The sequence below is a fragment of the Oryza glaberrima genome, chromosome 5, assembly GCF_000147395.1.
Source record: "Oryza glaberrima chromosome 5, OglaRS2, whole genome shotgun sequence".
NCBI classification, from domain to species: Eukaryota; Viridiplantae; Streptophyta; class Magnoliopsida; order Poales; family Poaceae; genus Oryza; species Oryza glaberrima.
Genome location: NC_068330.1, coordinates 6,649,110 through 6,675,138, shown reverse-complemented (window position 1 = coordinate 6,675,138; position 26,029 = coordinate 6,649,110). Strand labels below are relative to the sequence as shown.

Here is a 26,029-nt window from a genome sequence, read left to right as displayed (position 1 = left end):
GATTTTTCGGTCGCTTCCAGATGCTTCCGTCACGAGACGGGGGTTTCCCCGGTGCTACGTGCGCACCACCCGCTGCTCTACCCGCACCAGGTAACCTATCACTGACTTGTGGGCCCCACCGGTCTGTAGCTCTGTAAACCCCGCGTGTCGGTGTCGGTGGGCGGCCATTCGCGGGAGTGGTGGAATCACGCGTAGCTTCGCCGCTACGTGGCCTCGCGCACGTTACGCGGAATAAAAAGGTGGAGGAGGAAGACGACGGAGACGGGAGACCGAGGCGAGAGGGAAGAGCACATGGCGAGCGGGCGAGGAGGAGGGAGTGGGGTGGCGTCGCCGACGCCGGCGAAGGTGGAGGGCGGCGGAGGAGGAGGAGGAGGGGGGCCGGGGATGCCGATGGCGGAGCTGGAGCAGGTGTTCCGGCGGTACGACGCGAACGGCGACGGGAAGATCTCGGCGGAGGAGCTGGCGTCCGTGCTGCGGGCGCTGGGGGCGCCCCCCGGTCCCGGCGAGGTGCGGCGCATGATGGACGAGATGGACTCCGACCGCGACGGCTTCGTCGACCTCTCCGAGTTCGCCGCCTTCCACTGCGGCCCCACGCCGGCGCACGGCGGCAAGGGCGGCGACGCCAAGGACCAGGAGGCCGCGTCGGAGGCGGAGCTGAGGGAGGCGTTCCGGATGTACGACGCCGACAGCAACGGGAAGATCTCGGCGCGGGAGCTCCACCGCGTGCTCCGCCAGCTCGGCGACAAGTGCTCCGTCGCCGACTGCTCCCGGATGATCCGGTCCGTCGACGCCGACGGCGATGGCTGCGTCAACTTCGACGAGTTCAAGAAGATGATGGGCGGCGGCGGCGGCCGGCGGTAGGCTGGAGGGGACTGACTCCGTATGGTTGCCCGGTCAAAGTTTTATCTGTTCTTGCATGGTTTCCGTAATTAGAAGCTTATAAATCAAGCCTAATATTTAGCATGTGAACAACTTTTTAAGTAGATTTTAAAAAAGCCCCTCACTGATTTGATGGGTAGTGATGTAATCATGCAAAGGTAGTGGAGTGACATGCTGTATTACTGTTTCTGATATATACTGTACAACTTGACTAATGTTCAAATTGATGGGTGTATAAACAAGCTTGGGCAAAGGGATTGCCGTCCAGCCTGGGCAAAGAATGTCGAGTTTTATAGCATTGTTTGTTTAATATTTGTAACACCAGTAAAAACTCGGCAAAAATTTCTAGGATATATTTTGAATGGACCACTCCTAATTTATGGGACAATCTTTGGAAGCTGAAAATGAAATCTTTGTTTCACTTTCAACAGAAATGGTATCTTTATTAGGTGCTCAGAATAAGCTTAACTTTTTTTCAATGATAAGTTTGTTTTTTTCTGCTTCGGTTTTTTCAAAATATGTTTATTTTTTCATATTCATTGCATCGGAGTTTATGAAAATAAATACGATATAGATATGTTACGAGTAGATAAAAGAGGTTTAATAATTATACTGATATTTGATAAAGTAAGGATATTTTAATTTTTTTTAAATAAAAGTAAACTTATTTCGAACTAGAGGTTCACCAATTGTTACACACAACCTCACCAAAGTGCCAGTACAACCATAAAAGACATGTCAACATTTATTCCTGATATAGTATGCAGTTAGTGGCTTTACTCTATGATCAATCACATGTCACATGTTCGACAAGTGTCAAATCTTACATGTGCTACTCTCTAAAAAAACACATGCTAAGGGTGTGTTTAGTTACTGAAATTGGAGAGAAGTTTGGGGAAAGTTGGTAGTTTCGATAAAAAGTTGGGAGTTTATGTGTGGGAAAGTATTAAATGTGATGTGATGGAAAGTTGGAAGTTTAGGGGAAGTTTGGTGTGAACTAAACAGGGTCTAAGGCCGAGTTTAATTCCAAAATTTTTCTTCAAACTTCCAACTTTTCCATTACATTAAAACTTTCCTACACACACAAACTTTCAACTTTTCCGTCACATCGTTCTAATTTCAACCAAACTTCCAAAATTGAAAGTTTGGTTGAAATCGAAACGATGTGACAAATAAGTTGAAAGTTTGTGTGTAGGAAAGTTTTGATGTGATGGACAAGTTGAAAGTTTGAAGAAAGAGTTTGGAACTAAACTCGGCCTCGGCCTAAACACATCCTAATACAACAAATCTAGACATAGGCCGAGTTTAGTTCCAAACTTTTTCTTCAAACTTCCAACTTTTCCATCACATCAAAACTTTTCTACACATACAAACTACTAACTTTTCCATCACATCGTTCCAATTTCAACCAAACTTCCAATTTTAGTGTGAACTAAACACATCCATAGTGTTGGAATTAATAGATGGGCTAAGGCCCATTCGAAGACTAATTCTTTGGAAAATCACAAAAGCCCACCTCATGGGATGGCATGCATGTGGAGTTTAGTACCACCTTGCTTATTCTAGAAGAGGGGGACCTCCTTAAAAGGGAGGATGCCCTCCTAGCCACTTGAAGCATGTGTGGTGTAGAGAAGAGGGGAAACACAGTAACCGAACCGGATAAGTCGCGTGCACGACGTACGCGTCGAATGGTCTGCAAAATTGGCTCCTCACCCTTGCACAGATGCAGCCTCCTTTTGCAGTTTTGTTTTGCTGCGGGAAATTCGGATTTGTTTTGTTTTGGAAACATTCCGAAAAATCCGGTGCGTGAAAACGGCGTGGAGTCCGGATAAGTTACGCGCGACTTATCCGGTTCGGTTACGCGAAGTGGAGATCGTGCGGGCACCCTGATCAAGCGACCTATCTCTATATAAACCGAGCCGCCGCCATCACGCACCACAAGCGAAATCAATCTAGGGTTTGCCTCCTACTCTGTACTGCGCCGTCGCTCATAGACTACTCCATCCCACTTGCCGGCATGCACCGGCGATCGGGAGAGCAGGTCTCCGAAACCTCTGCCTTCGATGTCCTGCACCGGGAGAAGGCAGCAATAAGGTTTTTGGGAAGCGCTTCGCGCGACTACTCCCTGTTCGTCCGCGATGGCTCGCCTTCCTCTCCGCTCGCGTGCTGCGCGCTTTCGTCGACGCCTGCAACCGCGAGTAGTTTCTGCCGAGCAACCGGTCGTTCGATATGTTACGCATATTTGATCTGTTCATGTTTTACTGCTTAGTTTACATGTGTAGATCTAATGATGTGTTCATGCTAGTTTACATCTGCAATGTCATGATTTATTTATGTAATAAATTAAATCATTATGTGCTTATAATTTCAACAATCCAAAAACCTTATTATAGGCGCTGTGATTTTACTATGGCTGGTTTTGCCGATGCACTGAGGCCGGATAAATTCACCAGTGTGCACTTTAAGAGATGGCAGATCAGGGTCACTCTGTGGCTGACAGATATGAAATGCTTCTGGGTGAGTACTGGCAAACCTGAAGGAATTCTTACTGCTGATCAGCAGAAGCAATTCGAGGAAGCTTCTCGAAGGAGTAAGAGACAAAGGACGGCTAAGTCCTTTGGCGATGATTTCGCTGTGTACCTCGTGGATGACACTCCTTGGTCAATTTCAGAAGCATATGCATCTCCCGATACAGACTACTAGAAGGAGGCTGTCCGTAGTGAAATGGATTCCATTATCACTAACGGGACTTGGGAGGTGACAAAGCGACCCTATGGGTGTAAACCTGTGGGGTGCAAGTGGGTGTTCAAGAAGAAGCTTAGGCCTGACGGTACTATTGAAAAGTACAAGGTTCGGCTTGTTGCTAAGGGCTATACTCAGAAAAAAGGCGAAAATTTCTTTGACACTTACTCACCTGTTGCTAGATTGATCACAATTCGTGTGCTACTTTCCCTAGCAGCCTCACATGGTTTTCTCGTTCATCAAATGGACGTTAAGACAACTTTTCTTAATGGAGAGCTGGATGAGGAGATATATATGGATCAACCTGATGGGTTTGTAGTTGAAGGTCAAGAAGCCAAAGTGTGCAAATTTTTGAAGTCTTTGTATGGTTTGAAACAAGCTCCTAAGCAATGGAATGAGAAATTTGACAAAACATTGACATCTGCAGGCTTTGCAATCAACGAGGTAGATAAATGTGTGTACTATCGCCATGGTGGGGGTGAGGGAGTTATTCTGTGCTTGTATGTTGATGACATACTGATATTTGGAACAAACCTTGAGGTGATAAATGAGGTCAAATCATTCTTGTCTCAAAATTTTGATATGAAGGATTTGGGAGTAGCTGATGTTATCTTAAACATTAAGCTAATTAGATTTGAGAATGGAATTACACTCTTGCAGTCCCATTATATGGAGAAGATCTTGAATCGCTTTGGCTACATTGATAGTAAGCCTTCTCCAACACCTTATGATCCTAGCTTGTTGCTTCGCAAGAACAAGATAATTGCTAGGAATCAACCGGAATACTCCCAAATCATTAGCTCGTTGATGTACCTGGCTAGTGCAACTAGGCCTGATATCTCCTTTGCTGTGAGCAAGTTGAGCCGGTTTACCTCTAATCCGGGAGATGATCACTGGCGTGCGCTTGAGCGAGTAATGCGCTATCTGAAAGGTACTATGGAATTGGGGCTTCACTATTCTGGGTATCATGCGGTACTGGAGGGATATAGTGATTCTAACTGGATCTCTGATGTGGATGAGATCAAAGCCACTAGTTGATATGTTTTCACACTAGGTGGTGGTGCTGTTTCGTGGAGATCTTGCAAACAGACCATTTTGATGAGGTCAACCATGGAAGCAGAGTTGACGGCACTGGATACTGCTATTGTTGAGGCAGAATGGCTGCATGATCTATTAATGGATCTGCCTATTGTTGAAAAACCAATGCTGGCTATCCTTATAAACTGTGACAATCAAACGGTAATTGTCAAAGCGAATAGTTCTAAGGATAATATGAAATCGTTTAGACATGTGAAAAGACTATTGAAGTCTGTCAGGAAATTGAGAAACTCCAGAGTTATAACATTGGATTACATCCAAACAGCTAGAAACCTGGCAGATCCCTTCACGAAGGGCCTATCACGAAATGTGATAGACAATGCATCGAAGGAGATGGGTTTGAGACCCATGTGAGTTTTACTATGGTGGTAACCCAATCTATGTGATCGGAGATCCCGTGAATTAGAATCTGGGAAGAACAAATCATTAGTAAACTAGAGGATAGTGCCAATCTATACCCTCTCTAAGTGAAGATGCATGTACTCTCGTGAGCTGCAAGGCAGGTTGGCTATGCCTTAATGAGTTCTGTTGGCTTAAATTAGCGAAGATGCTGTCCTGCAGAGCATTCTTGAAAGAACTCACCTTTGTGAGCTTGACTGTTGGTCGCAGTCTATGGAGATTTTGGGTGAATCTTCTAGGAAGCTTACTAAAGACCTAGGAGTATGACTTATATGCTCCACCCGAGGGGTAGTCTACAGACGGTCTAGTATCAGATAAGACTCTTAGTGAAACTTGCTTGCACAAAACTTGCAATTCAAGGCGTAGTCCATTGTTCAAGTTGTGAGTAAGTGTAGCTTGGAGTTCTAGGTGGATGTTCAACCTTAATATGTCTCCATCGAACCGTTGGTATATAAACAGTACATTGGAAAAGGCAAATCTCAGTGGGATTTTGAGATTTGGTGGGGGATTGTTGGATATAATAGATGGGCTATGGCCCATTCGAAGATTAATTCTTTGGAAAATCACAAAAGCACACCTCATGGGATGGCATGCAGGTGGAGTTTAGGACCACCTTGCTTATTCTAGGAGAGGGGGACCTCCTTAAAAGGGAGGATGCCCTCCTAGCCGCTTGAAGCATGTGTGGTAGAGAGAAGAGGGGAAATACACACGCGCGCTCGCTCGCCTGGCCTGGCCTGGCAGGCGGCGCGCGCACGACGTACGCGTCGAATGGTCCGCGAAATTGGCTCCTCACCCTTGCGCAGATGCAGCCTCCTTTTGCAGTTTTGTTTTGCTGCGAGAAATACATTCCGAAAAATCCGGTGCGTGAAAACGGCGTGGAGTCCGGATAAGTTACTGTTGACAGAAAACACGAGGCCTGGGAGATCTGCTTAACTCTAGTGCAGGTCCAAAACTCGCCTTCGGATGTGTGAGCGTGCCAGTTGATTTGATCCTGCAATCAACAAGAAATAAAGACAAAAGAACCGTGGTTAAACTTATAAATGATAGCTGATCGGCCAGAGGCCGATGACATATCATTTATATCTAAGCCGATGTCATCTGTGCATCGATCGGCAGTCATGAATAAGTAAAGAAGGACTAAATCTACTTGATCAGCTATAGATATTAACGATATATACCCCTTATATCGATATATACTTAAATCAAGTGATTGGGATAGATCGGTCATCATGCCGAGACAGTATAAACCACTTAGATCGAAATATATATCAATAACAGGACTATATATATTGATAGCGTAGCCGATCAGATAGATCTAGTATGTATCGGCTAATACTCCAATACTACTCTATGTCAGGATATTAAAGCAAGAATAATATATCAAACAAGAGCCTAATATACTTAGACACAGCAATATCTTGATATAAAGGGCAGATTTAACGTATCAATGAAGCACATAGAACAAATAAAGTTAAATCAGATATGATCGGCTGAAACCCCGATGCTATTCTAATCGGCAACTAGATAGCAGGCTAGAAATCAATATTCTAAGCACGACTTAATAGATCAAATTCAATTGATGCAGCATTAAGTATGAAAAGAAGAACAATATCTAGACAATCAAGCCGCTAGAAGATTCATAGAATGGTAGATATCTTATATAATTTGGATCAACATCAAGATCTAACCTAATCGGCTGCCTTCTGCACACAGATGTTGGCCGGTAGTAGATTAGATAACAATATTGCTGAAGATTATATAAGATATATGATAACTTGACGAATTATATAAATAAGATTAGTGTCATAAAGATGTAAGCACTAATCCTAAGAACACAATCCGTCATGACGAATTTTACCTCTTGTTGAAGATTGAAACCGATGCAGCTCAACCCGAAAGCAAGAACTCGTCGAAATAAAAGCAAAAGGTGGCGATGCGCCGGAATTGTATTGAATGTGTCTCTTTTTTTTGTTACATAGGGTTCGGGGTCTATTTATACCCGAGGATTACAAGATATGCCCATACCGGACACGACTATTATCTCTAACAAACTCTAAAATATCACAAGTCTTTGCGGCAGACTTTTGCCCACACTTACCTATAAGGAATTTACATAAAATATCCTAATTAATAGATACAATTGCCTTCCTAGGACTCTATCCATGCGCGGCAATCATCTTGAAGTATATCAACTTGAGCCTGACGTCGTTCACAAGTCGTATTGTCAGAATCGGCTATATCGGCTTATTTAGCTCAACTCAATCTCAGCCGATCCTAGCCGTAGCCGATCCAGACTCCAGCCGATTCCTGCTCTGTTCCAGAACTCGATCTCCGCCTCCAACTCTTCTTTGATCAAATCCACTTTCCTGATACAAATGTTACCAAATTTTGTTGTTAACAGTTACGCGCGACTTATCCGGTTCGGTTATGTGGAGTGGAGATCATGCGGGCGCCCTGATCAAGCGACCTATCTCTATATAAACCGAGCCGCCGCCTTCACGCAACACACGCGGAATCAATCTAGGGTTTGCCTCCTACTCTGTACTACGCCGTCGCTCGTAGACTACTCCATCCCGCTCGCCAGCGTGCACCGGCAATCGGGAGAGCAGGTCTCCGGAACCTCTGCCTTCGACGCCCTGCACCGGGAGAAGGCGGCAATAAGATTTTTGGGAAGCGCTTCGCGTGACTGCTCCCTGTTCATCCGCGACGGCTCGCCTTCCTCTCTGCTCACGTGCTGCGCGCCTTCGTCGACGCCCGCAACCGTGAGTAGTTCCTGCCGAGCAACCGGTCTTTCTGCCACCTCGGTACGTGTTCAATATGTTACGCATATTTGATCTGTTCATGTTTTACTGCTTAGTTTACATGTGTAGATTTAATGATGCGTTCATCTACTTTACATCTGCAATATTATGATTTACTTATGGAATAAATTAAATCATTACGTGCTTATAATTTCAACACATAGAGCTTGATTATCAATCCTAGTACAAGAGATTAGGTGTTTTTTTTACCTAGGGGATCCAAGATGTCTTTAAATTTGATGTATGTTTGTATGTATGTATGTATTATTACATTCATCCTAAAATATAATAAATTTGAAGCATGTATGTGGATCCTAAAATATAAACTTTTAAGCATGTATGTAGATCCGTGCCTATCTAAATGTATGTAAATATTGTATATTTAGGTGTCGTATTTTTTTTTAAAAAAAGAACAAATAAAGGAGTACCACATCAATATCTTCATTAGCAGCGAACATTTAATGTAAAGCTCATCGAGCAAAAGGGCTGCAGCTACACACCATGTGAGCATGTGGAGATAAAGGGCAACAGTAACGCGAAAGAATGTAGGTGTCACCGCGGGAGAACAAGGCAGCATGGCGTGGCCGAATAGGCCATATATACGTAGGTTTTCATTGAATCCAGGGTTATAATTGGATTGAGGGGGATATTTGGTTGATATCTAACCTTACCATAACTAAGTTTAGGCTAGTTATGCTATAGTGGCACAAGTGTGGCTTAGAAATAGTTGGCCACAAGTGTGGTCACTACTATAGAAAAGTCCAAAGGTACCGGTTCCTAAAGGCTCATAGGAGCCGGTTTTTCATCCGACACTAAATTGGTCGGCACCAATAATAGCAACCGACACCTATAACAAAAATAGAACCGGCACATTTACCATTGCTTGAGCCAAAAAAAAAAAAACGAGAGCCGGCTCAGATCCGAGCCGAACTCACCAAGCGGCGCCGTCACCGGGCATGCGCCCTAAACCCCAAAATCAACCACAAATCATCACCAAATTAAATTAAATCACATAATGAACATATTCAACAATAAATTCACACAAACATCAACAAATTCTGCCACCCGCTGCCTTTCCCCCACCGGGCACCATTGCAACCCGTCGCCCGCCGCCCGCCGCCTCCCCTCCCGCCGGATCCGGCGGAGGGGAGACCACCGCCGCCGCTGGTCGCCCGCCGCCTCCCCTCCTGCCGGATCCGGCGGAAGGGAGGCCGCCGCCTGTCACCCGCCACGATGCGCCGCCGCCTGCCGCGCCTCCCCTCCCGCCGGAGGGGAGGCCGCCGCTACCCGCCGCCGCCCGCCGCCGTCGCCACCCCTCGCACGCTGTCGCCCGCCACAATGTGCCGCCGCCTGCCGCGCCTCCCCTCCGCCGGATCTGGCGGAGGGGAGGCCGCCATCACCGCCCGTTGCCCGCCGCCTCCCCTTCAGCCACCGCCTCGCGCTGAGATTTTTTTGAGAGAGCCAAGAGCGAGAGAGAGAGGCAAGACAGAGACAGACGAGAGAGATGGGAGAGGGGATAAGGCTCTCATATAGGCCGATGTGTCACCCACTCGTCCGTCGGCTAGATTGGCTCGGCGGCTCGGCTCGGTTTGGATAGGTGTCGGTTTTTCAAAAAAAAACACCTATAATTTATTATAGGTGTCGGTTAACTAAAACCGGCACCTATAATATATTAAAGGTGCCTATATTATCTATACTATAGGTGTCGGTTTTTCTTTAGAACTAACACCTATAGTTGCTTAAAGGTGTCGGTTTTATATGTTCTCAGCCTGTGGACGTAGTAAAATCACTATAGATGCCGGTTAGTTGTTCCGGCACCTATAGTGCCGATCTTTATGGGCTTTTTTTTTAGTAGTGGACATGCTTAGCTCTAAATTTGAGAGCATGACGTGGGTCCCAAAGTTAAGAAAGTGTGGCATAACACAATTATGGCAACGAACCAAACAGACGCCTAAGAAACTGTGGCATGACTAAAGTGTGGTGTGACAAAGTGTGGCAACTAACCAAACAACCCCTGAATGCGTCTGAGTAGTTCATCTGTAATCTTTATTTTGTGATGCAGGGGAGTACATACTAAATAGTACTGTAATCTTTGAGCGAGCAATTTTGTGATTTTATCTTGATTATTAAAATGTGCAAATGGTGAATTGATTTTTCGTAGATATAATTTAATGCAAGAACTTACAGGGTTCCTTTAGAATAGAGGAAAAACATAGGATAAATGCCCCTTTAATTTGTAGGATTTTAATCCTACATGAAAAGTTCGTAAGAAGGCTTCTGAAACATAGGATTGAATCCTATAGTTTCCTTTTAAAGGACATTCCAGATTTCTATGAAAGTTAACAGTAACTCCAAAGTTTTGACAAATTTTCTTGGAGTATATATCTCTCATTACCATAGAAAAAGTTTGCCTAGATGATACATAAGCTATTTACACGTGTTTTCCGCTTTGCCTGCAACCAAGGGCCTATGGAAATCGTGGATTTTTGCAGGTGCATCAAGAACTGCCGGAGAAAATATATTTACGCAGTCGGACATCTTCAGTCTTTGCCTATGAAATACGTTTTGTACGGGCTGTTACTGAAGTCTGAAGACATTTAACAGTGGAAACACTTTTCACCAGGCGGATCTAAACGCTTGCATTGTTGTATTATAACAAAAATAAAAAAATAAAAATCTAGCTGCTATGGAGCAATTCATGCCCATGCAAAACTAGCATATTTCTTTTCAGTATGTGGGGACACAAATTCGTAGCCACATTCACGTTCACTGAACATTCAAATAGATAAAGAGATAGTACTTCTAATTAAGTTGGTCATACACATTATATTATACACATCAATACTTGGAAGCAAGATATATATTGACATAGACAGTTTTAAGTCATACTCCGTTTCAAAATGTTTGACACCGTTGATTTTTTAACACGTGTTTGACCATTCGTCTTATTAAAAAAAATTGTGAAATATGTAAAACTATATGTGTATATATTTAACAATGAATCAAATGATATGAAAAGAACAAATAATTACTTAAATTTTTTGAATAAGACGAATGGTCAAACACGTACTAAAAAGTCAACGGTGTCAAACATTTTGAAACAGAGGGAGTACTAATTTAGGGTCTGTTTGGGGAAGTTTCTAGCTGCTGCAACTTCTCCCAGAATCAGAAGATCTCCAAACAGTCAAGGTTTTGGTACATATTCTGAGAAGTTATATTTGTAGAATCTAGAAAATGAACTAGAAGCCAGAAGCTAAAAAATCCAGCTTTTCTATATTCTTAGAAGCTGGCTACGAACCAGCTGCTTCTCCGAATCTTAAGCTCCTCAAATAGACCCTCAATCTACATCCCTGAATCGTATAAGATATAAAGTGTAATTACTATCTACGATGTCAACTTAAAAAATGTCCTCAACAGTTAGTAATATGCATGTATGAGAGCAACTTTTGCTTCAACATACCGATCCTTTACATCTCTGAAAACTGTAAATTGGTGGTAATCCAAATTAAAATAGATTTACGACTAGAGCTTGTAGTCAACCAAATAGGGATAAGCTAGAGTGAATATAGCCAAGCTCATTCATCACCTGACATGAGATGTATTGCAAGCTAGTTTCTGTTAGCACCTTAAGAGCTTCACCCTACACATAGGACAAATACAATTACTAGTACTATCAATACAATTCGAAAGAATGCAACACGTATTCCTCATCAATTAAGATGTCGGCCATTCTAAAAAGTAAGCAAAAACAAATAGTATGAAGCAATTTTCTTAGTGCATCATACTCTACAATATGTGATAATTTGATAATTAATCAACTAACATTGTCAAAAAAAATAACGTAATTCTAGGTCAACGACATCTTCTAAAACTATATCGTCCAAACCACGTGGAGATGTTCGTGACTACTATTATGTCATAATTTGAAAAAAAAACCCTCATATTGTATGCATGCTCCTATGTAGTGAACATAAACTTCCTGAGTGAACCCCGCTCTACCAAAAATTAACACAATTCCAGTTCAACATGATCTTGTTGCATCTTAGTTGGTTAGTATAGGCACTAAACCGTCCAAGTTTGACAAAATAATCAACTAATAATGTATACAAGCCATTGCATGTCAAAACTCTAAACCTTAGGAAACAAACCGAGTAGATCTATTGGCACCCCACATACTGACAGCGGAAACCCTAAACACTGAGGAAAAAAGAGTATCGAAACCCAAAGAACCATCCTCATACAATCTAGAGAGGTCCACTCTATCACAGTGTAGGTCAAAACCTTACCCTAGACAAGAAACCAAGTAGATTTGTTGCCAAACAATATATCCTGCCATCGGAAACCCTAAACCTTGAACTAAAAACCAAGTAGATCTACTGCCACACCCTACACACATGCTGCTAGCCAAACCCTACAACAGTCACTATAGACCGAGTTGATGTACTAAGACCCTAAAATGAACTACAAAGCAACTAAACCGGATGGTGTAAGCGGGACGATGTACCTGGATAATGAGCCGGTGGAGGGCACTAACGACGATGGTTGTCTCAAATCTGTGCATGGGTGCTGGAGACCCACATGGAGCCTTGGGGCATGGGGGCAACGACGAGTTCGGCCTCCCCTCTGACGAAGGTCGGGTGAGCTCGAGCTTGGATAGGCTTGCTAGCCGCCTCCCCCTTCCTCTCCCGCTTTCCTCGCGTGGAGGCCAGGCAAAGCTCAAGTTTAGATGGGCTTGTTGGCTGCCTCCCCCTCCCTCCAAGGCTCGCCGGCTGCCTCTCCCTCCCTCTCTCGCCTCCACCTTCCTAGAGGCCGGGCGAGCTCAAGCTTGTACATGCTCGCTATCCGCCTCCCTCGTTGACAACACCTGAGCTGCGTGCGTGGTTCGAAAGAAAAGGAAAGAAAGAAGTGGGCGCTAACACACGGGCCCTGCATATTTTTTCTTCTCACTTGCACATGGGCCCCATATTTTTTTTATTTTCTTTTTACTAACTAGGATGCCATATCAACAAAAATAGATATCCATGCTACCATGGGACCCAATTTAACTTGGTTTTGCAAGTTAAGGGGTTATAAAATTTCTAGTATTGTGCTTTAGGAATGTCGATTAAACTCGGTGTAAAGATAAGAAAGGGCAAGTAGACTTATCTCCTTACAGGTGTAACCAATAACTTATTACAGTACTGTATAGTCCAAACGGCCGATTGCTACAGCTGACATATAAATAGGGGCCAGCCCAAAACGAGTCCATCTACACATGAAAACCTGTGGCAACCGAACGGTGTATGTCTGTAGGAAAAAGTACACCGAAGGTACCTCAACTTGTCATCGAATTACAAAATCATCCTTGAACCGTAAAACCGGATACAACGCTTCTCTCAACATACAAAACCAGTATAAACTAGGCCCCTCGGCGGTTTTGACTCCGGTTTTATCCGACGTGGCAACTGACTCAGCATGGGACCCACGTGGGCCCCACACTCAGGGTGACCACATCATCATGTCTTTCCTTTCTTCTCTCTTAGTTTTCTCCTCATCCCGGCCGCCTGGTGGGGCGATGTGGGACAGGGAGGCCAGCGACGGGCGGTGCGGTGGCGTGGCGACGCGGCGGCGGCGGGCCGGGAGCAGGCGGGCGGTGGGAGGCGGGGGAAGAGCTGTGCGCGGGCGACGGGCGACGGAGGAGGAGCGGCAGAAGGCGGAGCGTACCCCGGCCTGTGCTGCTGCTTGTCTCTCCCTCTTGACCGCATTTCTCTCTGGCTCACGGTGTCGCTGCTGTTGCAGGTGGCGGAGCAGCTACGGGCGGTGACTGCGCATCGCCGGAAGACGGAGCGTGCCGAGGGGGAGGTGCTCGCCATCCTGGAGTCCTAGGGCCTCGCCCACTTCTCCGACGCCGCGGATTCCGGTTCAGGTTCCGACGATGAGGACGACTTCTAGTCTGCCGAGAGCGGCGGCAAGGCTCGCGGGGAAGCGGAGGATGGATGCCGGGGTCTGAACTTGGAAGCAGTGCTACTGCGGAGGCGGCGGCCAGGGGGCTGTCGTGGAAGGGCCGCGCCGCGAGCCACGAGTCGCAGAGGCGGCAGCAGCAGCAACTGCGTCGATAATGATGCCGCCACCACGAGAAAGGGCATGGTCTCGGCTTCATTTCCGGTTTGTCCGTCTGGCTAAGAAGCTCATCGACGGCTGCAACGGTGCGCTCACTTGCGCCTAGCTGCAACGGTGCGTCCATCGCCTGTAGCCACTGCGCCAAACTCATAGTGTTGTCACGATGCGTCCAACTCTGCGTAGTGCCTACCCAATTATTGATGCAAAAAGCACGCAGTGGCCTAGGAGATCTGCTTAGCTCCACTGCAGGTCCAAAGGTTGATGAGATACGAGCGTGCCTGTCAGTTTGATCCTGCAACTGACAAGATATACAAACAACAGATCAATAAGCCGATTAGCTGTCAAGCCGATAGAGTAATTCCAACTGATACCGATACCAGTCGATAGCAATAGGATTTCGAGCTATCGACCATATGTCCAATGTATATTCCGACACTTGATGTAAATACCAATATAAAGGCAATCGGCTGATGATAATATAATATAACAATAATATAATCCAGTAGAAACCAATCGGCTAAAAATGACATGATAGAATAAGCACTGATCCGAAGGTTAAAGCATACATCGGCTAGAGGTCCGATGTCATAAAATTCACGAGATTAGATTAAACAGTAAAATCTTTGTTGCCATTGGCTAAATCTAACTTGTATGTAATCCTTGTAAGCCGATGCAATATCCAGATAACTTATCGGCTGAAACCCCGATGAAACTCTTATTAGCAGTCAAAAAGCAGGCTAGAGATTATGGTTCTAAACACGACTTAGTATATCAAACTTAACTGATGCAGCACTAAGTATGAAAAGAAACACAATATCTAGACAATTAAGCCGTTGACTAATTTTCAGGGTGGTAGATACCTTATCTAATTTAATCTAGTAAAACAAATTAGTCGATACCAGCAGAAACCCTAAAGCAAAAGGCAACCGATAGAGCTAAATTGAGATACTAAGACTAGATTAACTAAAACATATGATAAATAGGCAGACAAATATATCATCCAAACTAGAGCAATCCAAGAGGTCGAATGTACTGATGCAGCCTTGAACGACGGCAACGTAGACTATACAATTGCCTGGGCCGGCGGAACATTGGACTTACCCTTCGTCGGAGATCGAAAAGCGATGCAGCCCCGCGTCAGGTGCCAAGTCCCGTCGGACGATAAAATAAAGTAGAAAAGGTAAAATGTAGCGATGCGCCGAATTGTATTGATCGTGGAGATATATATCGTTTACAATGAACCCGTGTGTACATATTTATACCCATGGAGAGATACTAGTCCTTGTAGGACAAGAAAGAAACTTTCCTAAAGATAAAAGGAAAACATAAAGTCTTTATAGGACACTAAACACACTTTGCTAAAGATAAAAGGAAACTAACAAACTATTCCTAATTAATAGATAACTTGCCATGCCGCATCCTCCTTGAACTCGGCCACTTCTAGATAAGCTTTCTTTAATAAATTAATTTCCTTAACCGAATATAGCAGGAACCCGACTATTGACGATGTGATAATTCTCTTAGGGGCTTATCAAATTTCACTGTTAACACCAATCCCAAAGTAACACCACGATTAAGCAATTCGTTGTCTGCGTGGTCAAAAGCTCGGGCTTTATGAGCGAACACGAACTTGTGGATAGTCCATCAAATTGAATTAATCGGAGGAAGGGGGAAGAAAAATTAGGGGCGGAAGGAGAAAGAGAGAGAGAGAGCGAGCTATAGTCGACTATGAAGAGGAGCGGTGATGATGCGGTCGGTGGAGGTCGGGATCCAGTGTAGCGCGGATGGCCACGCCCTCCCCCACCTCGACCCCGCCCCGGGCGTCGCCTCCGCTAACGCCGTGGCGGCGGCGGCGGCTGTGGATATCCTCGTCTTCGCCGTCACGGCCGTGGCGGCTGCTCGGTGCATGCGAGATTCTCGAATTCTCCCTCCCTCCCTCCCTCGATCGGTCTCTCACCCTTCTTCTCGCGGAGTTCTTGGTGGCTTTGCCACCGGTGGAATCGAGCCTCGCCAGCCGCCCAGCAGCTCCCCCGCCGCTCGCGCGCTGCGCCTCCTCCCGCCGCGCACCGCCCGCTTGCTCCCGGCCCGCCGCCGTTGTGTCGCCCCTTCTCCCGCGTTGCCGCGCCACCGCACCGCCGGGCGGCATGAGGAGAAAACTGAGAAAGAGAAGAGAAACAGAGAGAAGAGGGGAAAGAGATGATGACTAGGTCTGACGTGTGGGGTCCACGCTGAGTCAGCTGCCACGTCAGATAAAACCGGAGTCAAAACCGCTAAGGAATCTAGTTTGTACTAGTTTTGTAAGTTGGGGGATGCCTTGTTAGTTTTGTAAGTTGGGGAATGCCTTGTATCCGGTTTTACGGTTTAAGGATGATTTTGTAATTCGATGACAAGTTGAGGGACCTTCGGTGTACTTTTTCCATGTCTGTATGTATAGTCTCGACCGGCCGACATCGGGAGCTGGCAACACTGCAACAGACGGTTGCCCTCACGCGCGAATTCACGTGCGCGCGGCTTCTCTGCAGCCTGCATGCAGGTACTCGCCGTACTGCATCTCTTGGAGTCATGGGCTGGGCCTCCACCAGATCGTCGCGCGGCCACCCGAGGCCTCGGCCGGCCGCGTTGCTGGAATTATAGATGGAAAATGATACGAAAAATTTCCGACCATATCAATACTGTTTTCGTTTCCGTAAACAACAATAATAACCAAATAATAATATTTTTTATTGTTTTTCACTGTAAAATTTATTTATTTTTCCTCTGCATCATATTGAAATTATAACTAAATATACTGATACCACTTCTATAAAAAAAATAAAAATAAATAATGTCGTTTCCGACGTTTTCATCCATAGCTGGATTGGAAAGGTTGGGTTCAGCTGACCTGAGCTCAACACTACTAGTAGTGGTTTTAGTTTCACGGATTGTTAATTTACCCAGGCTTCCGTGTGTTGATTCATCTGATCGATCGCTACCTCTTTCGCTGCACTCCGTCAGTACCCTGCATATGCATGTTCCAGAGCTGGCTGTAATACCATCCATCCCATATCGTGCATGAATGTCGCGCAACCATGGAGTCACGCAGAGACATATCTACAACATATGCATTGGTGTCAGGCGACACTGACGACTTTCAACAAAATTATACTTAAACTGCTTATCCATATATTATAATACTATGGTCTAAATATAATTAGCACACTATGGTGCCTCTAAGCATATTATGACACCAACAAGCTAATTTTCTGGATCCATCGTCGGAGTCACACAAATGCATGCAGATAGGCCTGGAAATTCCTCCATGCTATTGAAACAGAAAATGAAAATATTTGAGAGAATTGAAGCCATTAAGTTACATTTATGTGTTGCCGCTGCTGCGTTGGGAATTTGGGACCGTGGCGATGGACACGACGGCCGACGTTCGTACGGCGCATGGGTGGGCAGCCGGCCGGCGATGGGCACGTACGTGGGGATGGGGACGGATCCAGAGCATATGCCACGTCGTCGGCATATGCCTGCAGCCTGAATACTGCTGGATGAACATGCATAGTATGATGCAGCATGGGCGGACTGCTGCATCTGTACTCGAGAGTTCGATTTTTAATAGGAACTGAGTTTTGTAATATTGGAACTGATTAAATTCCAGTAAACTTCTGAACTTATTACTACAATATTAACTGGTCGTGTATATATATCTTTTAATTAACAAGAAAGGAAAAAGATTATATTCAGGCTTCTTTTTTGGTTTTGATGTCAATTTTTATACCTTATAATATTTCGGCAGTGGCAAATCCTATTTAATAGAATAGCATTAATTTATACTTGTGTTGATAGAAATTGATGTAAAGTTTGTCAAAACTTTGGTTTGGCAAAAAGTTTAATGCTGTCAAAAGTACGATAAGGAACGAAGAATTAGCTTTAATCCAAACGAGCCCTAAATATAATCGAAAGCATACAGAGCAGCAGGATCTGCTTACTGACCCCGTTTTCGGTAGCTGCTTCCAGTATGTTCAGTAGTTTATTTTTGTCCTCCGTTGCACTGGGGTTGGTTGGACCGTTTTATCAATGCTGTTTACTAATTTTTTTTCCCTCTTTGCTGATGTTCTCTTTATAATTCTTAACGTTTTAAATTATGATATGATCTTTAAAATATATTTTAATACATTTTCCTATTAATATATATATATAATAAATTTTTATTTTTATTATAGTATTTCATAAAAGAATCTATATATATGTTTCTAGTGTCATTATACTAAATATTTTAAAAACTATTGATAGTCAAAGTTAAAAAGAAATTGTTCTCGATCAAGATTACCCAAAACAACAAAAATTATAAAATTAGATGGATTAGCTTATTAGCTCCAGCAAAAAAAATTAACTTTAAAATTGAATTTAGAGTTCTTCCATTGTAATTTATTTTTCAATATTCGCTTTTAAACATCTAATAACACGGATACAAATGTTTTACCTCAAGACTGAAAATAAATGCAAGTTCTTCGGTTGGCTCATGGTCCATAGAAAGATTCTCACAGCGGACAAGCTCGTCCTCCGTGGCTGGGATAACAGCCACATTTGCCTACTCTGTGGAGTGGAGCCAGAGACAGCCACTCATCTACTCATGGATTGCGTCTTTTACAAAACAGGTCTGGAGATCCATATGGCAGAAAGCCGGGCTTCATATGCCTATGGCTTCCTCCTTCAATGGGGATATGCTTAGCTGGTGGACAGCGTGCAGAAGAGAAATGATCAAGGATCAAAGAAGAAGTTTTGATGGTCTCTTCATCTACACAGCCTGGGGAATTTGGCTTCAACAAAATGCAAGGATCTTCAACGATGCCTACAGCACACTACCGCAAGTCGTTAACTCCATCATCGCCATGTGCAAAGCCTACGACGGAGCTCATAATCTAGATGACTAGTACCTGGTTCCTCTTTTTGGTTGCTATGCATTTCCTGAAAATCCTCCCATCCGTTTTTTCTTGTTTCTCGGGGGATCTATGGTTTCCTCTTGTTTTCCATAGTTTGTAAAAACTATATTTCTCTTCTTCTCCTGTAATGAAATTGGCAGAGCTCCTGCCGTTTACCCCAAAAAAATGTTTTACCTCCAAGTTATTTCCATTGCTCTAGCATTTTTATGACTTATTATCAGTCACATCTCAAACGATCTATTTTTCAACTAGTATTGTCTATCAAAAATCTTTATAATATAAAACAACTATTGTAGATACAAAAGCCTATGCAGAAACAGGTAGAAGGTCAAAGCCTAATTAATTAAGCTTGGCAACCATCAAATTAAACCAAACCGGAACCGAAAGCAACAAAGCTATCTACTGACATGACTAACACAACCTCTAGAACGAGTAGAGTTTAGCTGGAGAAGAAATTAAGGATCTGTTTAGTCCCACCTGAAAATTTTTTATCCTCACATGTAACGTTTGAACATCTTAAATATATAGGCTAAAAAATAACTAATTGTATAGATTGCGACTAATTTACAAGACGATTCTTTTAAGCCTAATTGCTCTATAATTTAACAATGTGGTGCTACAGTAAACATTTGCTTAATAAATTCGTCTCGCGGTTTACTAACGGATTCTATAATTAGTTTTCTTATTAGTGTCCAAACACCCACACGACACGTAATACCTGATGTGACACGATAAAACTTTACACCTCTATATCTAAACACCCCTAAAATAGCTGCGCATAGACGACCATACAAAAATTAGCTTATTGGTAGTACGTACTGTTACCAATAAGTTAGCTACGTACTCCCTCCATATTTTAATGTATGACGCTGTTGATTTTTTAACCAACGTTTGACCACTCGTCTTATTCAAAATTTTTATACAAATATAAAAATACTGATGTCATGCTTAAAGAACATTTGATGATAAATCAAATCACAATAAAATAAATTATAATTACATAAATTTTTTGAATAAGACGAAATATCAAACGTTTGTTAAAAAATCAACGGCATCATACATTGAAATATAATATGGAGGGAGTACAAGTATCTCTCTCCCTTTCTGCATGATGCAATTACTTCTATCAACAACATCTATACTCGCAGCCTATCATCAGTCGCCTCAGTCGTTGTTAATAAAGCCTGGAAGCTGGGAAACGTACTACATCTCGAAAAGCATTTGTACAACCACACACATATACGACACGTCTCATTCGATCGTGGTTGCGAGCATTGTGACAGTTGGTTAGGCGTTGTGCGGCGGCCAGCTAGACCGAATTTAGAGCCCCAGAGACAAGGGCATCGCTCACATTGATTTTGGGACTTAATCGAGCACAATTGCTAGCCCCCTCTTCGCTCGTGCCTATTATTTCTATGTTCTTGGTCCCAACCATGCTCTCATTGGTAGGACCAATGTTAAGGACGACGTTGATGGCCATCTGTGTGTTCTTCAGTTTAATTAATTAACTGTGTGTTTTTAATGATTACGATAGACATAAGTACATAACCATATAATCTGACATTACTTGAAAAAGCAATTTTCCCAAACAGCCTTTTCATTTCTCTACTATTATAAAAATTGAAGATGTTTTTGTCGGTATTTTGGTATGTCGTCTGAGCATGAGTCGGTTTTTAAATTTGTTTATTTTTGAACATACATATCCGTATTTGAGTCGGTTTTTAAGATCATTTGCTTTTATAAATACAGAAGGAATCGTATAAGAAATCTCTTTTAAAAAACTAGCATGCTAACTTAAGATGACCGCACTTCTAATTGCAGCTCATGATTTATTAAAAATATATATATGCAAACGAGTTTCCACGGTAGATTTCACCGTAACTAAAACGTATAACAAAAGAAAAGACCTAAAGAAAAGAACTACGCCATGAGCTAGCTAGCTCCATTTATGCAAGGAAGGACCGAAAGGAGGTAGCTAGTGAGCACTAACCAGTGACAGTGTGACGACTTCTACAGTGAGGCTGTGCTGGTGCACGTACTACGGCTTTAGCTCCTGGCTCGATCGTGTTGTGATCAACTTAACTCGGTCTGGCTTTGCAGATACTCCTGCCTTTGGCCGGCGACAATAATGCCGCCCATATTCTGTTCGTGCAACCACCGCGTCGGGGCGATCCTATTACATGGCCCCATGTCGTTGAGGCACAGCTTGTGATTTCTGAATGACTCTGTTGTTTGTTTGTTAGTAGCTATAACGTACGGCAAGAAGGTGAATCCGCCGCATATACTGATCGATGTGGAGGTTGGACAGATCGATCACTATGGATCAAACCTGATTTAACTTATTCGAACCCGCAGAATTCTTCTTGGCAACAACATGGTCTCATCGAAAATCAATCTCTTTTCAGTTTTCACCATGTCTTCAGCTTTTGGACACGAGATGTGTCTGTAGTCTGGAGTGTGACCACACTTGCCAGTACAGCTACATTTACATAGCGTTGTGCCGCTACGGTGAGGGCCACCTATCTGACGAGCATCTGAGGGAGCTAGCTAGGGGCAGAACAGTGCACACCAAGAGGAGAGGCTCCCTCACCCTCTCAACCCTAAACACCAGCCTGTTCCGCTGTAGCATTTGTCGTCGGTCATGTCCCTGCCATGGGTGCACACTACTGTATACGACACCCTGAAAGGATTTGAACTTCTAGTTGTTTTAGCTTATATGAACTATAATTAAGTAGAGTACTAGGTAGCCTATAGGCATGTTTTGATATGTTTAGGACGTCATCTTTGCTATTCATCCGTCGATGAAATTTGGGGTGCTCATTCTCTCCATCTTAGATGGCGTGTATGTGGGTGAGGCAAGAAGACAGGAGATCACAAAGGGAGGAAGATGGAGGCCTCACAGGCGATGGTGATGGCAAAACCGAGCATTGGTGCTGATGAGACTCTTGTTAGAGTTTGTGTTGAATAAAACTAGTCATTTGAGTTGTGTAGATCCAGAACCTAAAGTTGTGATTTTGGTTGGGTCTATAGTGGAGCAAGTCCAATGTAACTAGGGTGGTCTTCTGTTGGTGGGTTTGGCTGTGCATTCTAACAAATGGTTTCAAAACCTGCAGGAGATCCATTGATAGAGGCGTGATGAGGTGCCCCACAGTGCGCCGCTCGCAGGTTATGCCCAGGGAGGGACATGTGCACAAGGTGGAGCACGTCGGCGGATCTGTGGATCGAATACTTCAGGTGGCGATTTGAACCGTTCAATGGCTGCCTTCAAGCTTTTAACAGTGAGATGACTAGAAGCAATTGATGACGCAGAAGCAATTGGCAAACTGTTGATGCGAAAAACACACACTGGCCTGGGAGATCTGCTTAACTCCAGTGCAGGTCGAAAGGTTGATGAGATGCAGACGTGCCAGTCAGTTTGATCCTGCAAATGACAAGATATGTAAACAGTATATCAAATAGCCGATCGGCTGAAAAGCTGATGTAGTAGTTCCAGCTGATATCCGATAATAGCCAATGCCGATACCAGCCGATAGCGATAGGATTTAAGCAATCGGTTGTATGTCCAATGTAGATACTGATATAAAGGCAATCGGCTGATGATGATGTAATAAAATAACAATATAATCCAGTATAAACCAATCGGCTTAGCAATATGATATAATAGAACAAGCACTAATCCGACGGTTAAAGCATATATCGGCTGGAGGTCCGATGTCATAAAATCCACAAGATTAGATTAAATAGTGAAACCTTTGTTGCGATCGGCTAAACCCAATATGTATGTAATCCTCGTAAGTCGATGCAACATCTAGATAACTCATCGGCTGAAACCCTTATTGGCAATCAAGAAGCAGGCTAGAGATTATGGTTCTAAACACGACCTAGTAGATCAAACTTAACTGATGCAGCACTAAGTATGAAAAGAAACATAATATCTAGATAATCAAGCCGTTGACTGATTTTTCAGGGAGGTAGATGCCTAAGCTAATCTAATCTAGCAATACGATTTAGCCGATACCGGCAGAAACCCTAAAGCAAGAAACAGCCGATAGAGGTAAATTGATATGCTAAGATTAGATTAACATAGACATATGATAAATAAGTAGACAAATATATCGTCCAAACCAGAGCAATCCAAGAGATCGAATGTACTGATGTAGCCTTGAACGACGCTGATGTAGATGAGACAATTGCCTGGGCCGACGGAACGTAGGACTTACCCCTTCGCCGGAGATCGAAAGCCAATGCAGCCCCGCATCAGGTGCCAGGTTCCGTCAGATGATAAGTAAAAACCTCGGTAAAGAGGGTGGCGATGCGCCGAGAGTAGTTGTATTGATCGATAGATTGATAGATTACAATGACCCCGGGTGTACATATTTATACCCATAGGGAGATTCTAGTCCTTGTCGGACAAGAAAGAAACTAAAGATAAAAGGAATAGATAAAGTCCTTATAGGACACTAAACACACTTTCCTAAAGATAAAAGGAAACTAACAAACTATTCCTAATTAATAGATAACTTGCCATGCCGCATTCTCTTTGAACTCGGTCTCTTCTGGATAAGCTTCCTTTAGTAGATCAATTTCCTTAACCGAATATAGCAAGAATCCGACAACTGACGACTTGATAACTCTCATTATCTAATCTCAGCACTTCGAAGCCGATGCTGACTCTAAGCCGATGATTACTTTGGGTTTACCAAATTTCACTATTAACACAAACCATTTGGTGGAATTTGACACTTTCGACAAGTGACTCGAATTTTTTGGTGAGCTACTCCCAATAGGAAGGCGTGTAGCCACATCCTCAGGTCAATTGAAGCTAAAGGAGGTCGGTGCTCTCGATTGGTGGAATCAAATGCTCCGGATTGGGTGGCCCGGGCCTTTCGGTGAACTGTGTTCGACAGGGAGATGACTAGACATAGCACTTGGGTCGTTCGGTGGCTGGGAAGATGACATGCGATTTGTTAGCTTCAGCTCATGACTAGATTCATGGCGTTCAATTGGAAGTCAAAGCAGGTGGTTCGTAGAGGCTGGTTTGGAGGTGTTGACGAGGTATTTGTGTGATGGACTACTACAGAGAAAGCGTACATATGACAAGCGGCAAAATCAAGCTAAGGATAGCCAATTCAGACCATCAAAGTACAAGTTCAATCATGTTAACACAACAACTTGCATTGGTTGCAACAAACCGATGGCATTCATTGATGGTGAGATTGGACGGAGTTGCCGGGTGGCTGCATTGCACTAGAGGTCGTACAAGTGCGTGGAGGCTGAGGAGGTCATGAGAGGTGGCAGTGTGCATGGTCGCATGTCAAAGCCAAAGACCATAGAGATGACCAGAGTCTAGAGGTAGCAGAACGACTCTGTTCGAGTCAGGATTTTGTAGGAGATTGACTCGGCTTGTGCAGGCACAGGGAATAGACTTGGACCTCGAGTCCTACCAGGCTTATGCATGGAGGAAGCAAAGTCGGGGACCTAATTCAACATGAAATTGGGAGGACATGGTTTTGTTTTGGACTCTAAATCGAACCAATCTCCCAAATCCTATCTTCCTATGTAGTTGGAACCCACTAAGGGGCATCTACTCCTATAAAGCAAGACATGCAGGAAGCCACATTATCAATAATTTTAAGCCATTAGATAATATTAGTATAAAGATAATAACCATTGGATCAAGAAGCTACTTGTTCATCCAATTCAATCATTTATTAGTTATCCATTCACCTCCCTTTGCTCTACCTCACTGTCACACATAGCACTGTTACATATTTTGTGCATAACACCATGTTTTCCGAATACAACTCAAATTATTGTTTATTATGTGATTATTGTTTAATATGTGTGTTTTGTTTTCTTATGCATGATAAGATAGCATATAATTATTAGGTATCATTACCTGAATCTATTTTCAGAAAAAACTTGAGTGAAGTAGAGAAATGCAAATTGTCTAACTATAAAGAAACCATATTGCGTATGAAAATAATATTCATATATTATAACAATACATAATGACGCTTGGAAAAATAAAGCCTGAATTGTATTGTAATAACATAAGACATATATAAATCCACATTATCATATATTTTGTATGTACATAGATTTGCACCTCACCATTTAAAACTATGATTTTGTTTGACGATAAAACTACAAAACCCGTGGCAAAGACGTGGGTGCCAACTAGTAAATAAAATAAGCGATTCCACGGGATTGCAAATATAACAATCAAGCAAATCACTAAAACAAGAGTGGACCGAACTTGATTTCATGGGTGGAGGTAGTTTGCTGGCGATGAACTAGGGCAATGGTGCATGGCTTCGGGCTAGCAGCATGTGTAGGAGGCGGTGCTTGGCGCGGTTGGCTCCAAGAGGTGGAGGCTATGAGCCTTGCTTAGGCTTGTCATACGGCTCGGCCTGAGCAGAGGAAGGGAAACAACAAAGTCTAGATACACCGAGGTTCTTATAAGTAACAAGGACACCCAAGGTGAAGGTTGCTAGAGTTTGTGTTGAATGGTGTGGCATATTCATCAAGGTGGAGTTTGTTAGAGTTTGTGTCAAATATATATACAAAGTCAGTTACAGTTTAGGACTTGGAGTTGTACTAGATGTAGAAATAGAGTAAGAGTCCAACTCTATCCTAGGCTCTCTCTTAAATAGATGGATGGACCTGTTGTAACTGCATGGCAACTTACCATAGGTGAGAGGTAGCGGCTGCAGGCGGTGTTCACCAGAGGGTTGTTGTGACTCTGATATGCTGTAATTATGTTGGATCGGACAGAAGCACCCGTAATTAGTGGCCTAGAGATGTAGGCTTCAGTTAAACCCCGTTATCAAATATTGTACCTCAATGTTGTCATCGTGTTTGGATCTCCTATTGCGTTTTTTTCTGTGTTTGGTTTCTAATGGTGTTTTGGGAGCCGGTTTTGTAACAAGGATACCCAACTCTAGCAAGCTATCTAAGATTCGCAAACCAAGAGATGGTACGGGGTATGGGGCAGTGAGTGAGGGTGATGTTAAAGGGATGGCCTGGATGGAGAAAGATAGGCAATGGGTAGCAGGCAGTGGAGACAAGTAGGTGATGAGG

General features: G+C 43.6%; 1 protein-coding gene across 1 annotated transcript; it reads left to right on the top strand.

Annotated features, from left to right (window-relative positions):
• Window positions 1-240: 240 nt before the first annotated feature.
• LOC127772738 (probable calcium-binding protein CML18) lies at window positions 241-1,149 on the top strand. Its single transcript, XM_052298697.1, has one exon. It carries the CDS (start codon window positions 292-294, stop codon window positions 859-861), a length of 570 nt encoding a protein of 189 aa, XP_052154657.1. The 5' UTR covers window positions 241-291; the 3' UTR covers window positions 862-1,149.
• Window positions 1,150-26,029: the final 24,880 nt, after the last annotated feature.

Coding starts and splice junctions, on each gene's coding strand:
- LOC127772738 (XM_052298697.1), top strand. CDS start 292: ATGGCGAGCGGGCGAGGAGGAGGGAGTGGGGTGGCGTCGCCGACGCCG.